This window comes from Homarus americanus, unplaced genomic scaffold (genome assembly GCF_018991925.1).
Source record: "Homarus americanus isolate GMGI-L3 unplaced genomic scaffold, GMGI_Hamer_2.0 scaffold45698, whole genome shotgun sequence".
NCBI classification, from domain to species: Eukaryota; Metazoa; Arthropoda; class Malacostraca; order Decapoda; family Nephropidae; genus Homarus; species Homarus americanus.
In genome coordinates this window covers 4,704,323-4,722,749 of record NW_024735554.1, presented here as the reverse complement: position 1 = coordinate 4,722,749, position 18,427 = coordinate 4,704,323, and the positions used below count along the sequence as shown (strand labels likewise).

Here is an 18,427-nt window from a genome sequence, read left to right as displayed (position 1 = left end):
ATGTTTTCTCTAAGCCAAATAAAATTGTCTGACAGCATGCAAAACAAAATCCTTGTATCAAGAGCACTGAACAGCATAAATGTGGCTTGCAAAACTATTTAGCTTTCTTGCCTTGAGAAACATACCTGTATAAAAAAAAATAATGCAGGAGGAATGTGTTTTGTGAGACATCAGTTTTGACATTTCAAATGAGTAGATGAAGACGGCCAAACATGACCTAGCCATGAGGGCCATGTTTAGTTTGTAGGAATGGCTCTTTTCGCAGAAAAGATTTTTATTCTATTTTAGATGAATAAAATAAGTAACTAATATTTTTGGTTAGGTTAGATCTGGTGGATTATTTTTATTTCTTTTATTTTATGAACAATAAATTATGGACTGTAGCAATGGTAAAGAATACGTGGCAGACGGAGGTAAGCTCTTCCACATGGTTACCGGTAATGTAAAATCTAAATCATAAAGAGAAATGGGGCAAAGTACATTGTTCCTGCATTTTATGTATGTTTCTTAGGTAAGAAAACTTTTATCTTCCAAAAATAGGCGTGCCCTAATTTGTCTTCCCGGCGGTAATGAGGCCAAGCTCTGCTGCGGTACTTTTCCTCGGGCTTGTGGCAGTTTCATTTTCAGCATGACGTGTGAAGGTTGTCACCAGTCTTATATGGACGTAATTTACGAATTTAGAGGCAAAGACGAGACCCTTCAATTGTTCAAAGACTACAGCATTGTTCCTTTCAATAGACTGTCCACACTAGGGTAATTCCTGTGCTTTCAGACCGGAAAGAAATTTGTTCATCACTTCCTCAACGCCATGGCTCAACGTTTCCCGCCAACACAATAACTCACTCCACTGCCCGGGCTGCACAAGTACCGATGCAGCCGCACGATCTCACGTCCAGATAAAGCCTCAAATTACACCATATCATCGTAAGTTCTTTCTGCTTAATATATCGGGGGTAGGTTTGTTTAGTGAGATTGGTTAGGTCTGTTTGTCATAACCATAAAGGTTATGTTACATTTATTTTAGAAATAACCATTGTTTTAACACATTTGCACAAACTACAACAGTGGCCACTATAAAAAGAACAGTGAAAATTCGGTGTTTTTAAAATCATTTTCTATCAATTTCGGCGGCAGGTTAGTCATGAATAATTACCAAATATGTTTTAAAGTTGCTCCTTATCACGAGATGCTATTTTAGACTAGGGCAATAACACAAGTTACTCTATGGAAAGCACCTTATAATTCTACAAAAAGGTGAGAGGAGGGTCTCAAATTTCACTCATATAAAAATCATATTAAGTTACTTGGTTACTAGAAAAGTGCAAATATAACCATGTGATTCTACTAACAAGTATACTGTGCTCTTAATCGTTTTGCCATATATCACAATGGGTCATACAAGCAATGCAATACAATCTGTTGAAATATGAACCTGAGGTAGTTAAGGTACTAAGAGATATACGAATTATTTAACACTATTTAATAACCTCAAAGACTCACCTCCAACTCCTGGTCCAAGTAGCCCAAGCTCGTGCGTGAATACGGGTCATGTAGTCGTCTTGATATCTTACCTTAACCTAATGTCTTGTTGCTACGTTTACAATATATTCCAATTAATTTAAATATTATAAATAAATGCAGTTGGTATTCCCAGGTGATAGCTCTGAACACTTTATTTTTGGAGATATGTTGAAATAATACGTAAATATGAAAAAGTGAAGATCAACTATAAACAATGTTGAGTTGTTACACCGCACAACTATGGTTCACCTGCAGGAGAGTTTAGTAGTGTAGTAGTTATTACCTTAGTCATGTCAGCAATTGGAAATTATTCCTTGGCTTTCTACTAGGCAACTTTGCAGTCTGTTGACTTTTTGTAGCTATAGGGTTAATAATATTGAAGACAACTTCCCTTACCTAAGAAAATCACAAATTAAATGAAAAAGCGAGAATTTGGGTAACTTTGTTTTTCTTTTTTTGCAGATAATGGACATTTATCCACCATCTCCATCGGGTACCATTTTGGAGACAAAACATTCCAGCGACTGCTGCTACAATGTACGGGTTTAGACAGTACAAGAAAAGAAATACCATTCCACTTGCTCATCTGATGATCTGAAAATGGCTAGTTTACCTTTGTATTAAAAGGAAATTAGATTGATGCTGGTAACTACAGGCCTGTGTCAGTTCTTTGTATCATTGTACAGTATATTTGTGGTTTTTGAAAGAATTGTGTATAATCAGCAAGGTTGATGAATATATTTTTGACCACAATGTGTTGAGTTTCAATTGGGATTGAAATTATCTTACAGTATCCCACTGACACGTGTTTAATGCATCTCCATAACCATATCAAGCTTGTATGAGATAAAGGTAATTAATTATACTGGTATACACTATACAGTACAGTAGTTATGTTAGATCTACAAAAAAAACAGACGACTATAAACCATAATATATTGTTTTCAAAACTAATACATATTGTTTTCAATGACAATTCTGTACTGTACTGTACTTTGATTTAAATCAGATCTAACTGATGGGACACAAGTCATAAATATTGATTTTACATTATCTGAAACTAAATGCATATAATGTGGAGGAGTTTTGCAAAGTTCAACACTTGGGCCTCTTGTTTCTGATAGGTCATCATTACACTTGGGTAAAACTGAATCCACCCTGTTTGCCTGTAAACGACAGTAACAGGCAATGGATTCCTTCAAGGTATCTGGTGGTGGAAATTACATTGAATGGAATTAACATGCAAAGCCTAACCTGAGACCATAATTTATCAGGTGATAGCCTCAAGAATACGATACTCTGTAAAAGTGCTAATAAACCCAAATGCCTCTACAGGAACACAAGGAATTCTGACTTGAAAACCAAAGAAATTTCTTGTCTCACCACTGAATCAGTGTTATTATACTTGCTCATCACAGCATAGTACTGTGGTGATTATGCTTGTTCTTCACAGTATAATATAGTGGTTACAGTATTAAGCTTGCTCATGTTATAGTAGTGTGGTTATTGGGCTTGTTTATCATGATATAGTATACAGTACCTTACAATGAAACTGAATGGTTGGATGCAGGTTATACAAAACAACATGTTTAGATATATACTTAATACTCCTCCCTGAACACATGTTGTATTTGAACAATTTAGCAATGTAGGTTTATTTTCTGTTGAATACAAAGGAGAACAGTTAAAACTTGGTCATCTGTATAACATCATCAATGGTATGTTGCAGTACTCAAGAATACCTAAAATGCCATATTCAAATGGTTCACAATCGCAAGAGGTACAGAAAAAGAACAAATACAATACATAGTGACTTTTTCTGTGTTGTTTCAAGAGTACAATGTCAAACAAAAGATGTTTTTTGAAGAGCAAGTACATGGACATTAAATAACTTCTATGGAGTAAACCAGGTGCTTGAAATCAAAATGTGTTTCTAACTAACACTTAATTTCTTGTCATGTAGTAATTTATTTCAACTCACTTATTCCCAGTACTTTTTTATATACGTACGCATGAATGAAGTTTTACCTTTTAAATCAGTGAATCACTTGCCAAAATAAGATAGAAAATAAGGTGAAAATGCTGTAGGTATACGAAGTGATTCTGCCTATTTGAATAACTACATTATTCTAGCAAGGTGATGCCCTTTATGTTGTTTCTAAGTAACACCCAATATTATCACAATAAAAAAAGGCTTATAAGATTTATTTACAGAGTATATGATTAATAGATAATTAACACAAGATCCCAGTGATGGATAGGAAAGAAAATAGTGAAGGAACATATACCGGTACTGGTAAAAAATGCATTTTGTGTACTGTAGTCTCAATGAATACAGCTGTTGTGGAAAACACTGCAGATATTAAGAAAGATATAGTACTGGAAACATATAATGATAACCAAATTTTCATGGTGTGCCACAATGATGTGCCCCTTTTGGAATGAGGCACATTGTAACTAATGTACTGATTTTTCTTTGTTTCGGGTTTTATTTCACAATGGTCGTAAGTTTTATCTATTGTATTGCTGACAATGAAATTTTTTTTTTACAGCAGTGGCCATTTATTTTACACTAATTTTGTCACAAAATAAAGGGTTGACATTAATAGATAATATGAAAAGAAATTTCCAAATTCAAGAATTCCTCAAAACAAAATTGTCAAACATATTGTGGAGAAGTTTCACTTTACAGGGAGTGTTTATGACCAGTTCAAAGGACATATTGGCCAAAAATCAACTGCAAGAGGCTGTGACAAGCTTTGCAGAAATGTTCATGACGATCTAGAATTATATCTTTAACTCTTCCCTTAAATGGCGGCCAACATCGGTTGAAGTAAGCTGTAGGGACGGTGGCCAACATCAAAGTATGTTTCATGCGCCTTGCATTCCAGTTTTTGTGCAAGTGGGAGTGGACTAGGGAACCCTTACCCAATGTTTATGTGATAAAAGTATATTTATTGCAAAGTCAGACCAAAGGAAATACAAAGGAGAGAGCCAGATTTAAGAACAGTAATAGAGATATACCACACTAAGCTCCAACCACCACAGAAAAAGAAATGGGATCAGTTCAGAAATGCACATGTTAAATAACTAAACTATTAAACAAAAAATATACAGTACTGCATACATATATATAAATGAGAACTTGTTTCCACAGTTTGGCTGAATTGTAAAAAAAAATTAACATTTTTTTTGGTAATACTTTAGATAAAAAGGGTAAATAGATACTTAGTTGTACATTATTATTTATACTGTCAATAAACAAAACAAATATGACAATGAATAAACTTGTAGTCATTATCTGTTCAAACTGAGCACATCTTAAGGATTATTCTGTACACAAATAAAAATACTTCTTCAATCAAGTTCTTTTTAATTATTCTGTATAACTAAAGGAAGCTTCACTTAGAGCATCTCTCCAACTGATAAACATTTGAAATAATAAATAAATGTTAACATATGCACATAAATATACAAGACAAAATGACAACTTGCAACAAATACGTGAACATAGACTAGGGTTCCTGAAGACATGACTATTATATGAAGTTATTAATAAAAGGATGCACAACAGAGTAGTCTTGGCATCTTCAGTAGGTAATAGAAAAAAAAATACTTCCTGTTGATCTCCCCTTTAATTAAAATAGGAGAAACCATTGGGGGGTCATATACAAACTAACATGAGAAAACACGAGTATGGTACAAGGCATTGGCTCAATCGGGCGGGGTCATCTAAGAATGACCCCTTACACATTATACTGTACTTCCATAAAGGTGAAAAACACCAACTCAATTTGGTCTTGAAAAATGGGATTTATATCTTTGGCAACTATTTACAGAAAAAAAAATCCTTTACTGTACAAGGTGCCTGCTGCTCCATAAGACGACAGGTCTATCACACTCTGGGTGTATGTACAAGGTGGGCCGACGGTCATCAATGCTGCCCCAAGTAATCGACATTACCCCCACAGTTCCAACACAACACCAATACAGTTCCAGCTGTTTTTCTCATTCAAACAAGGGACATGCACATATAACCACAAGACGATGCCAAAATACATGCAACTATTTACATGTCACCAATGAGGTGATGAGCTTAAATGACAATATGAAACAATGCAAAACCGGCCTTGAATTTGACCTTAAATAAGGCAAACTTTCCTTCAGTTCATATTAAGGATAATGCATTTTTACAGTACTGTATCACTAACTTCTATGACAACTGTTGTCTTGTAGTATTTTTCAGTCTATATTAATAGTACATTTGTTAGTAAATAGACAGTTCAGATATTTAAATTTACTTTGTACGTAATTATTTTTAATCACAAGGTGAATAATCTTTCCTTCTTTGATTATAAAGTTATGAATTCAATAATTTCAACAGTTCAAAGTTTAAAACTGTAAAGGAGTGCAAATAATATCAATGTTTTCATATTCTAAATGAATGGAATTATTGCATATGACAAATAAGATATTGAGAAACCTTTGTAATCTTCCATCCTTGTTTTAATAGTTAATACTGGATGTAAGGATGGAGTTTTAACAACCAGTCTGATAAGTGCTGATTGACCAGTAAATGTAACATATCTTTACAGGTTCTCTTCACCAGCAATTTATATTTCATGCACTTCCTATTACAGTATATCACTAAATTTTCAAAAGAACTATTTAGACCTTTACAAGATTATCTTAAAGGGGATGTTTTTTCTAAGACCAAAACTTTTACTCCTCAAATGAAAATTGGAAAAGTATTTTTTATGTTATAAACAAGGCTACAAATCCTTAGTGTTTTTAACCTCCCAGTCTGTTTACAAAATTATGTTGGGTATAATCACATTGCTATCACATCATATACATGTACTGAATACCTTAACAATAGCTTATAGCTTGTTTATAGAGCACCGGGTAAGTTATCCACAACAATTTATTACTATGACTGTAGCCAATACACTATGTAACAATATACTTTGTGATCCTGTATCTCCATGGATAAGGGATATCCACTACAGTATTTAGTCCTGTCTATTGATGTGTGCCACACTTGTAAGTCTAACAAATTCCTGTTACAATAAATAATATTGTATTATATTCCTATTCCTGTTTTGTTTTCCTTTTGCTTTTATTATCCATGTAATTATTACAGTACAGTAGTATCCTTTGTATCATCCTTATTTAACTCTTCTCGCTCATTCCTTCTATGGATGTAAATTGCAATAAACTATTATTGTTATTTACCCCCTTGATATCATACTTAGTACAAGTACCTTAAATCACTGCACATTTTCATGTTAATTTTTGTAATGGTGCTAAAGTGAAAGCAATGGCAACATATTATGATTTTGGCAAGTTTTAAGCAATGCTACAGCTGGGTCTGAATATGTGTGTGTTTTGTAATGGACAAACCTAGTTCAATGAGAAAAGGCTTGAAGGAGTTCTAAATGTATTGAAAAATCTATCTTGTTTGGATATGTTTTGATACTGAAGCTGTTACTTTACATTTAAGTAAATTATGATCATGAAATAACTGATAAAATCTATTTATTTATATGGTTTTCATTTTTAATGTACCTGTCAAAGTTTCTCTGGCATTATGAAAGTGGTTTACCTGATATAAGTGGTGAATCACCATCAACAATGAAGGGTTTATTATGCATGGTAGACACATTTTGTGTCTTCCATTGCATTATGAACTGTTAAATTAAAAGTAACTCATGTGATTTTATTATGATCATTAATTCTTCCTAATTAAATAAAGTAATACAACTCAATTCAAGAGTTTCTTGAGCTCAAATTCTTAAGACACATAGTGTCAATTAATATGGGTTAGAAGTCATGCCTTCTCTGTCACATCTGAACTCATCCTGGGGCACTTAATACTGTACATTAGTTAAACATGACAAAACATGTAAACTCTAGTGTTAAGTTATAAATCCTTGTGATTTTTTGAAGCACTGGTATAAAGTGGCAATGACCATGAGAGGTTTTATATATATATATATATATATATATATATATATATATATATATATATATATATATATATATATATATATATATATATATATATATATATATATATATATATATATATATATATATATAATCATTATGAAAGGATTTTGGAGAGTGAAAGTTCAATTTTTCACCATAAGTATCACAAAAAAATTTCCCTTGATTTTGTCAGTGTCTATGTATTTCAGAAAATATTTAGTCATCATGGTTCAGGTAAATCTTGAGGCCTTTTTCTTTGGATCTCAGGGTACTGTAGGCTGAAGTCGAGGAACTTGGGCAGGAGTACTGCAGGTCACGGTTCAGGCGACGGTTCTCGGTGTTTACAAGCTCACGACGTTCATCCTCCGTAAGATCTTTGAGCTTCTCTGTCTTATCCCTAAAATATGAAGAGAGGAAAATGGCCAATGTAAGAAAAGTGAGTAAAATTTTGGGGTTGATAAATTCAGCCACAAATAAATTCCTAGTGACTGAAAAGATCCTACAGTTTAACAACATTAATGCTATATCTTACACGTTAAGTCTTGTAAAATAATTGGTCCATCCAGCCATGAATCTATATAAATAATTCCAGTCTTTTCATATAATAACAGTTATTCCTCATATTCTTATCATAAAGTTACATAAAACTTAGCCTTCAATAACATGAACAACTCATAAGTTTAATTTTAGCCTACACCTGTACCTGTACCATGTGAAGTGAGGATTAAAAATTATCCATTTATTTATACATAAATTTAATTTTCAATGTGGATGACTAATATACAAGAACCAAAGACAACAAGTGTAGCCAAGACCACCGCCACAGCACAGTCCAAGGGATTATAACTCTGGACAAGTGATAGAAAATATTGAATAGTGAACTCCTTTGACACTTGCTTGTGCTACATTAACATGATTCAGTGCCATTTGTTTAAAGTACTGTAAATACAATTATGTACAAAAAATAAACATGCATACACCTGCCCCACACACACATACATACACACTACTACTACTACTTTGCTGTCACTAGGAATCAAGTATGACGATCATCCAGCTGTGATACAATGATGAGTTATCAAGGATGTCACTTAGGTTGCACTTCTATGTTCCCCAAACTGAATGGCCATGAAAAATGATAACATAACTAAAGGAAGCAATAAAAGAATCTATTCTTATTAAAGTTAACAAAAACGAAAATCTTACCTAAAATACATCATAGCACCATCATCTAATATGTATAATGGTCGCTGATCCAACTGGCCAGTGCGTGGAGTCCAATCAAGGTCATTGTTTAAGTCCATGACAGACATGTCACATGGGAATGTCCCTTTACCTTTAGCAAAATCGATGTTTTCAGCTTCTATTCCTGATATTTCCGTGAGCTGCAATTATAAACAAATGAATGTAGTGTAGTGTCATGGTAAAAACAATTAGAGGCACAAGAAATCATTTCTTGATAAAGGTTTGATATTTAACCATAAAATTATCTGTTAAATTTATACTATTCTAAAGGGCATTACAGTAATTACATTAATGGACAAACATGTTTACTCCCAGGATTTCCAAAGTTTGGAGACACAAATAAATGATACACTATCTGTATATAAGTTACCGTATTTGCCGACGCATAAGATGCACCCCTATTTTACAAGGATATTTTGTGGATTTTTTTTTTTAGTACAATTCAAGATACATTTATTGAATGTGATTTTAAAGTGGTTTTGTAGGGGAAAATACAATATATACTGGAATTAAGTAGGAAATCATATATACTGTAGTAACATTATACTAACCCAAGTCTACCTCTGATCAGAGCAGCTGTGTGGCTTGTTTATATTTTGGTCAAGAGGATTACTGACAGGATGTGAAACTCAAATTTTGGGCCGTGATGTTTTGTGTTGCCACGATCTGCCACCAGGGTGTAGCACCATCGCTATTGTTTTAGCATCATCGACTCATTGCAAATGGCTGACTGGCGGCTGAACTTTCTGTTAACATTTCTTTAATCTTTCTAGGGGCAATTTTCATTTAGACAATAAAAAAATGTTTCTTAAAGGTAACACAGTCGTTAAATAATGTAAGTCATGTATTTGGTGTGGGTTACGTATGCTGGGGAAGGAGGTACAGTGAGATGTTGTGAGCTTCCCTCTGCCGTTAAGCGAATGTTAGCCATTATTTACGTCTTCCGGCAAATTTGCCATAAGTTTGTGATAATAGATTGTGATAATTTGGCTTGTTTTTCAGTATTTTATTATTAGTAGTATTATAAGTAACACAATTTTTGTGCTTAGTGGACTACAGCTCATCCCAAACTCCCTAGCTAGGCACCTCCGCCTACGGCGCTCGGCCTCCCATCCGTAATAAGGGCGCATTAGACGCAGGGTAATTTGCGATACATTTTTCGGGGGAAAAAGCGAGTCTTATATGCTGGAAAATATGCTAGTTTCTGAAATAAGTGTACCATTTATATATAAAGTATATGGGTCACAAAACAGTGTACAGAATTTAAGGCAACCGGTTATGACCACAGGAGGTAAGCTGGCAGAGCTCATTTGTTAGTTCTTTGGATTCATGATCTAAGACACAATGGTGCAATCCCACCGCCAGACAGGGATGGAGTTTGTGGGGCGAGCTGAGCTGAGCTGGCCACTCACTATGTCAGCGCCCTGGTTTAAGCTAACACTTCTGGGCTGTATCCCACAAAATGTAGGAAATGAGGTCAAGGATGTTTGCTCATTTAACATAATACTTTAAGTCACACCTTTTCCTTAAGGGCTTCAACAGTTGGTTTGGATATGATGATCTCTGTGAGTGGATCAGTGGTGTAAGACGATGGCTTCCATCTTTTCACAAAGATTGCTAACTCCTCAGTGCTGCTTGTTCTTTTCTCTGGCCCCTCTATAATCTGTTGACAATCACAATGGTAAGAACAAAGTTAAATAAATAAATAGATTTATAGTCTCTACATGTACTTCAACAAGTGGATAAACATCAGAAGACTGAGTCATTATATAACACGAACATAATCTCCGACTTTCTACACAATATGTCTCCACTCAACAAAACATTACCTGAAATACTCATATATGTAAACCTCCACACCAAGTATCGGAAACAATCAATGTGACTCAGTACATCTCTTTTTATCTTATTTCCTTTCATCAACTGCATCAGGGAAATGCTGTCTCAATTTGCAGGTTTTATCATTCAAGCAAATATTACACTAAAGATACCTATCTCTTTTGAATACATACACTGTATACAGGATGTACATTAATTCTTACTTAAAATTACTCACTGCAGACTTTCCCTCACCCAACCAATATAATTTACATTTTTACCAGGTTAATACTATGACAGAGTCCCTTCTCTGCTATCATGATTCAGCCATTATCCACATACAAAAACTCTTTACTTTCACTCACTAGTCGTCTGTCCCTAAAAACAAAAAGACAATCCTGATGTATTGTTCCTAAATTTCAAAACACTAACTCACACTCACCAGTATCTTCAAACACACACTTTTTCCACAACAGTAACATCTACTATTTTTCAAGTCATCTATACAATTCCTCCCTATAAACTGAATTATTCTCCCTATCTAATCAATTAACTCATTACCCATTATCCAGTATATTGTTCTCCCTAAGTCCCTTTATCTTTACCCTGTTATAAAATAATCACAATCCCTGACAGGAAACAATGTAGTGTTGGGTGATTTGTTAAGCTGTCATAGCAGTAAGTGAGTGGGTGAAGGATAGTGAAAGGAGTGTTTATTTTTACTCTCATTTCAAGCCACCACTTATACTAACCTGGAGGAAGAGCTCCCAGTTGGAATAGAGACATATATCATCGTCAAACTTCTGATTGTCGAGGTATATTGTCTGAGGGTTCTTCCAACTCTTCTTTCTTAATCGCACATTCTCTGTGACGAGGCTCATATTACATCGAGCATTTACTTCCTTTATGATGGACTTCTTTGCGCTGGCAACTGTGTCACCCTTGCAAACAATCCAGTCAATGAGGAATCGTGCAGGCTGGAAAAACAGTAGAGCATAACATCAATGAATGTATCTTTGGTGAGGAGAAGCTTTATTTGTATTTCTTACATTATGTACTGTGTGATGAAGGACTGGTGAGAAATACTACATCACTTTAATAGCATCCCTAAAGAGGTTTCATAATCAAATTATGCTTTAATAACTTTTAAAGGCAGTTTCTCTTTTCAATTTATTTATTTCTTTTCCTCCAACACTAAATCTTCCCTGATATATTTCTCTTCATATAAAGATAGACAAAATATTCTGAAACAACAAATGATATGTATTTTACTCATCACCACCATTTTTGTAAAGGGCTCCTCAAACATAAAAGACTAAACCATCAGCTCAAGACAACCAGTGGGGGAAGCTATATTATCGTGATGAAACTCAACCAAATACCTACATCATCAATGTTGTCTGGCTCCAGCAGGTAAACCTTTCCTCTCTGTTCTCCGGGTAGCAACGCTCTTCCTAGCCGGACACTTAATCTTGTGTTGTCTCCGTATGATGCTAATGTTTCTGTCATTCTCGTACATTCAAATTCTTGGCTGTAAAGGATGGCATTGTTAAAAATATAATGTTAGTGAATTTATGAAATAAGAGTAAACTAAATTTGAGGTTCCTTGGGGAAAGGCAGTAATATAGAAGATCACATCTTTTGCAACAGTAACAATCAATGAATGACTACAAATAAAGGGAAAATAAGTTACTGTACACTCGCTCCAAAAAGTATCTTCAAGGAACGGTCCAATGAATTCCAAAACGAACACTGCGACTCCTGGTGTCTCAGTAGGGTTGTCAAAATTCTTCGTCCATTTGTGTCATATTGTCTCACACGAAATCGTTTTAAGACACTTTTTGGAGAGAGAGTACATTTACAGTATTCGTATTTGCAGACAAAAAACTGAATCTCTCTCTCTCTCTGTCACTGTAAACATCACTAAATTAAACTGTAATAGGCTTACAAGTAGCTTTCAGTGTAAGCATACAACCAAGAGAGTATACACCTACCTGTTGGAGTATATTTTGAAGAGTTTGAAGTGATCATGAGACACCCCTACCCACTGCTGCATCTCTGTCTTGAGCTGACCGATTGTTATTCTTTTATCAACGTAGACCCTCAACACTGAAAAAGTGATCCATGGGTTATTATGAGTATTTAAAAATCACAGTTATTAATGCATGTCTCTTGCAAGTCATATCAATAACCCCTCTACCTGCTACATAACATTAAAAATTATGACAGGTATTTTGTTCTTTTTCCATTTCAACCTTTGCATGAACACATAAATAACTTCTAATTACCTCACAATACATGAAGTCTATTACTGTGTTTCTACTTACAACTCTTAGACAGAACATCTACATTCAGCAACACATTTAGTAAGGGTTTGGAGTCTAAGTTATAGTTACAATATGACTAAAATCAATACAAATCCAATTAGTAATCATCTATATATTTACCTAAGCAAGAACACACCACCATCACCTATATCTGCACATCCTCTCCATTGACCTTTTGACGCTAAAACCAATAAGCTTCGCAGTGTTCCTAAGAGCAGAGTAGTGTGTTGAAGGAAGGATGTGTGAACAAGTCATTGTGTATAAAGAAAGTATTAACAGACTGATGAGCACACAGTCATATGTTTACACACTATGTACAGTGGATAGATGAAGGAAAGTGTATTTTAAAGGTAAAATATTCGGAAATTTTATATTTACTATACAGATCTAATCAATGGAGAACTCACAAGCATTATTTTACAATTTTCTTTCATTTAATATTTTTTATTAAGTGTTACTCTTCAACAGTGTGCAAGGCTTTTACATTAGACCTGCAGAGCTGTGCAAAATATAATTTGGATAGGAAAAGTTGATTACAATTACAGGTGTCCTTGCTTATTGTTATAGATGCAATCCTAGAGTTTGCTGCTTTAAACAAAACAATGATAAGCGGTTCATTTTTCCCCCAAAGAAATAAAATAAAAAGAAGAGTTAGATTCTTACGACTTACAATTTTGTACCCAAACTAACTGTTTTCTTGGTTTCATGAAGCTGGGCACTGCGCTGACACTTGCTGCATGTTTTAAAGGCAAAATGTCAGGGATTATAATCCTGTATATGCACTAAGAAGAGCACAATGTTGTGTTTTGCCTTTAAGCACAAACATAGACACCAACCACACTGACTGCAGCAGGAATATTGCTTAGGTCCACCTCATGGTCCCTCGATACACCATAAGTGGTTACTTGCAGGAAGACGACAGTTGTAACCAAATACAGTGTAATGCAAGACTGATCATCCCTAATTCATCAGCAACATAATAACGGAACAACAATAAGACAGGTGTCAGGTGAGTTATGGTTATTAGGAATATGAAATAGGAAATACTTTGAATAGGGTTTCACAATAGATGAAACACCAGAGTTAGATGAAGTACAGTATGCATATATTATGGGTTAAGACCAATTATACTTGTCCTTGTACTGTACTTCCCACCCAAATGTTAACCCAAAAGCTTACTTTTCTGACTGGTCTCCTCTTCTGTGAAATATTCTGCTCTGAAATACCGCTTGACCTCCGTTTCCCTCTCGTCCTCTCCCCAGACTACCTCGTTGTCCTGGAAAATAGGTAAACCCCAACCCGATTCATCTCCCTGAAAGAGGGAAGAAACACTGTAACACACAAACTCACCGACAATGCTGGACGATGTACAGAGATGCTGACTGGTGGGGATCCTTGCACCTAACACATGATACTGTACTTAAATCACACAATCTTTAGAAAACTGCATGATGTCTCTTGCCTTGATGCTTCAGTTTAGCCCACAGACAACTCGGTACTTATAACGTACGATTTACCGAGACTTAACAGTTGGTAAATGAGGTGTGTTAAAGTGTAAGAAATTATCATTCTAATTACCCAAGAGTCTCGTATAATATCTTCCTCAGCTGGGGAGAATGAAACTCAAGTACATTTGAAATAAACTAAAAGATATAACTGACTTTTACATAAGTGTTTCGACTCCCTGAAGTTTGTCAGATACCACTTGGGCTGGATGTTATGAAAGACAAAAGTAAATGATATTGAATTCATCAACCAGTGCACACTATTAGGGTTCATGATTTATTAGTACATTATAATGTCAGAGGAGTGCAAGGATCACCTGAAGGACTTGTGAAGATATTGACACTCGTATGAATAGTATAAACATGCAAAAAGGACAGATACATCATCATTAATGTGCATATATTAATTAATCATAACACATATCAGTAATATTTAAGGAAAACAGGAAGTAGAATATTTTTTCTTTATTAAATCAATAAAAAATAAATAAACAAATCATTAGGTAGCGAGGTAAATGTATATACAAAAACATACAAATAAAAATTCAAATATTATCAAGTGTACGTCTTGTGAGAATAAAGTAATCTTGCGTTTCCAAGAAGTTTAAATTAGTAATAAAACAAACACCAAAAGTGAATTGGTCATTTCCATAATAGCAGTAACTACAAACCATCAAAATCTTAACTAAATGTCATCCAAACTTTGCATGCTTAACTGAAGTATACGGTATATACTCTCTAGGAAGTCTTTGGTAGCAGCACCCTTACCTTCACACCGCACAGTGGATTAATATCTCTGCCTCAATTATTTATGGTTCATACAATTTCAAACAAACACACACACACATTTACTTACTCCAACCAATTTTTATAATTTCTATTACTTTCATTTCTTCATTATTCATTTATCTTTCCATCCATATGCTCCAATTCCTTCATCTTATTTAAAACTATTTCATCAATTCTATTAATGTCAAATCCTAATGAAGATATACTACCTAACCTTCTTTACAGTTGACTCTTCCAAATTACAGTATGTCAATATAACATCAATATATATTCAACACTAACCCAGAACAACTGAATTTAACCTTGTTTTAAACTTAACCATCCCTCATTACACTATAGTTCCAACACAGCCTTCAGAGTCACTGGCTGATGAATCAATACCGAGTCTTTCTCATCTTCTCAGAGATGCACAAGGTTTATATGGACCAAATCTAAACTACTGAACTGATTCCATGTTTTATAAAAGGCTCACACATATTCTGCCGCGTCAAAACATACGTCGCTTTCATTCTCGAGATACAAATTGATCTTCATAATCTCTTCCATTCATTAACTATTTTCATCTTTCAAAAAACTTACAAAATTCAGAAAAACAAATCAAAATGTTAGTGAGGTTAAGAGAAGGCAACAAACTATCCAGCAAGAATTTCTAAAAAAAAAGAATACTTTACACCTCCCTACAACTATTGTCATACAGACTGCATATTTATATCAATTATAGAAAAATATAAACTATCAAGAGAGTTAAATGGTGAATTCAATAGATGTAGCTTGAATATGAATGCACTAGCAAAATATTTACGAGACTTACCTTTGTCTCTCTGCCATTGTCCTCTGGAGATGACACATTTCTATAGTCTGGTGAATTACTTGCATCAGACAATTTATCCTCTGGCGGGTCACCCACTAAAGTTCTGAAATTAGAATTCAAATACTCGGGACTGATCATGATGTCAAGATTAGTAAGAAGAATGAGACGGGTTTAACAGCTAGTAAGAAGTTTCATGACCTATGTATTTATTTACTATGATAAAATCTGTAAACATTCCATGAATCTAGGGTAAAAGGACTGCCTGAGTTAGTATGATGCTGTATCAGGTGTATTGTACATGGATGCTGATGAATTGCATAGTTTATAGGATTGTTACTCAGGGTTTCCACTGTTATGAATACCACACCACATGCCACTGCACAATTCTCTTCCCCTTTGTTTTGTAATAAGACGACGTGTGAAGCAAGATGTTCGTGGTTGAAACTGACAAATATTATCTGAAGTTTTCACAATTTATAACACCATCTGAGTGCTTCAAATGAGATGATATCAAAGTGACCATTTTGCAAACTTTCACTGTCTTTATCAGTCAAGCAGAGAACATCAATATGATACTAAGTCACTCGTCACTACCCATTACAGTATAGATAATTAATAAACAATTCTTTGTCAGTATCTGTACCAACATTATAGAAAGATGTGCCCTTCCCCTCAAATGACAATAAAAGTCTGCATCTTTTTGGACAGTGTATGGAAACTGTAGAATGAATATACCAAAGACATTCATATTCAAATCCTCTCTTCTCATCCCCACACACTGCTGCTTCCTGGATGTCCTCCTCCTCTGCTCAACACATCTTTCACTTTCACAGCTTAATTTCACATATCTTATTCTCTGCATCCTATTTACCCAACAAATTGCTCTTAAGCGCAGCCTTCTCTTGTTTCTAATATACTGTACTTCTACCTGAACCAGTACCTACTCTGATGTTTTTGAGTACTGTATATATTTTGAAAATCAATTTACCTGTCACTATCACTGGTGAGTGATGAATCTTCACTGGCACTCTGGTCACTGTTGACATTGGATGAACTGGCACCACTGTCGGCATCAGCAATCCCCTCGTCCTCGCCATCACTACCATTACCGGTGCTGGTCGTGGTGGGGGAGGCCGTAGGAGTGGTGGCCGTGGCTCCAGGCATTCCACCAACACTTCCCTGCATGGAAGATGATCCTGGACTGCTTGCAGGTATAGTTGATGAGGTTGATAGTGATGAAGTACATGGGCCGGATGGACTGACAATTGAGCTATTGCTGCTACTTCCAGTTTCACTACTGGAGGAGTCAGTCGGAGCTTTGCTGCTAATCTGTATTTCAAAAGATGAAAATGAGAATGGCTAAGAGAGTACATCTATTAAGATGAATAATGTAGGTTTAAGAGGAGAAAAAATATGATGGAACGGCAGCATAAGTTTGTAAAAGGGTGACAGCGCCACAGATACTTCAAGAGGAATATGAGGTACAGTATATGAGAATGAGAGACTGGGTGAAATTAGAGGCTAGTCTCACCTGACAATTCAACTTAGTGTCCAGTGATGGATATGAAGAGTTCAAACAGAGTGAAAGATGTATTAATTTTGTACTGTTAGACTTAATTCAAGCAAAGGATAAAGATTTTGTGTTGCTTAATTAGATTGAACCACCTCTTAAATAAAATTTACTGTATTTCAATTCCTTAAAATATATCAACATCATGTAATAATGGTGCTGTACAGCAATCAATGATCTTTAAAAATTTCCAATGATTCAAGTTTGTTATTTAACCATATACCTGTACAATGCTGTGCTGTGCTGTACATTAAATGACATCAATAATAAACTGGATACTTGCAGGCAGCCTGACCCACACTACACTAGTTCTCAAATCTAATTACTCCTAGAACTTTCACTTTTTCATTGATAGTGTAGGTAGATCACCTCCTTTTGATTTCAGTAGTCAATGCAATTGACAGGGAAGGTTTCTTGCCCTCACTTGAAGCCACTGTCTCAGTAGTTGAGCTAAATACATTACTGTAAACACAGGTCACTTGGTAACGCTGGGGTACACTGCTGATTTAACACAGCTAGTTTTATGTTTAAAAAACAGAAAAGAAAAAGTTCTCAATCAATTTTATAACTGTATTTTCACCTCCTTTGAAAGGAGATGATTTTTTTCTCTTGTAAGTAGTACTATAATCTACTATACGTACTGCACCATATTTCTATAAATTACATTATAGTGTACCACAACTCCCACTATACAAGTAAAGACATGAGGTTGTGCATTTAAAATTTTGAATCAAAAGAATGTGACGCACTGCACACAATCCGTGTAAACCAGGGATTACCGTACATCTATACAGTTATATAGCTCTCCAGGTTTAAATGCATTTTTTCAATATATACTTGACACTCTTCC

At 34.8% G+C, this 18,427-nt stretch overlaps 1 protein-coding gene across 9 annotated transcripts in view; it reads right to left on the bottom strand.

Moving 5' to 3' along the window:
• Positions 1 to 3,109: 3,109 nt before the first annotated feature.
• LOC121871430 (ubiquitin carboxyl-terminal hydrolase 47-like) overlaps positions 3,110 to 18,427 on the bottom strand; it is a 61,189-nt gene continuing 45,871 nt past the window's right edge. For 7 of the 9 annotated variants that reach the window (XM_042373717.1, XM_042373719.1, XM_042373720.1 and 4 more), the window contains 9 exons: positions 16,996 to 17,336; positions 16,008 to 16,110; positions 14,082 to 14,214; positions 12,570 to 12,684; positions 11,962 to 12,106; positions 11,328 to 11,552; positions 10,277 to 10,420; positions 8,719 to 8,897; positions 3,110 to 7,909 (listed from right to left, as the gene is read on the bottom strand). In XM_042373717.1, the coding sequence (XP_042229651.1) occupies positions 7,729 to 7,909; positions 8,719 to 8,897; positions 10,277 to 10,420; positions 11,328 to 11,552; positions 11,962 to 12,106; positions 12,570 to 12,684; positions 14,082 to 14,214; positions 16,008 to 16,110; positions 16,996 to 17,336 (1,566 nt within the window). In that variant the 3' untranslated portion in view covers positions 3,110 to 7,728. The remainder of the gene's footprint in view (positions 7,910 to 8,718; positions 8,898 to 10,276; positions 10,421 to 11,327; positions 11,553 to 11,961; positions 12,107 to 12,569; positions 12,685 to 14,081; positions 14,215 to 16,007; positions 16,111 to 16,995; positions 17,337 to 18,427) is intronic. The other 2 variants (XM_042373715.1, XM_042373716.1) reach the window with 2 other exon arrangements.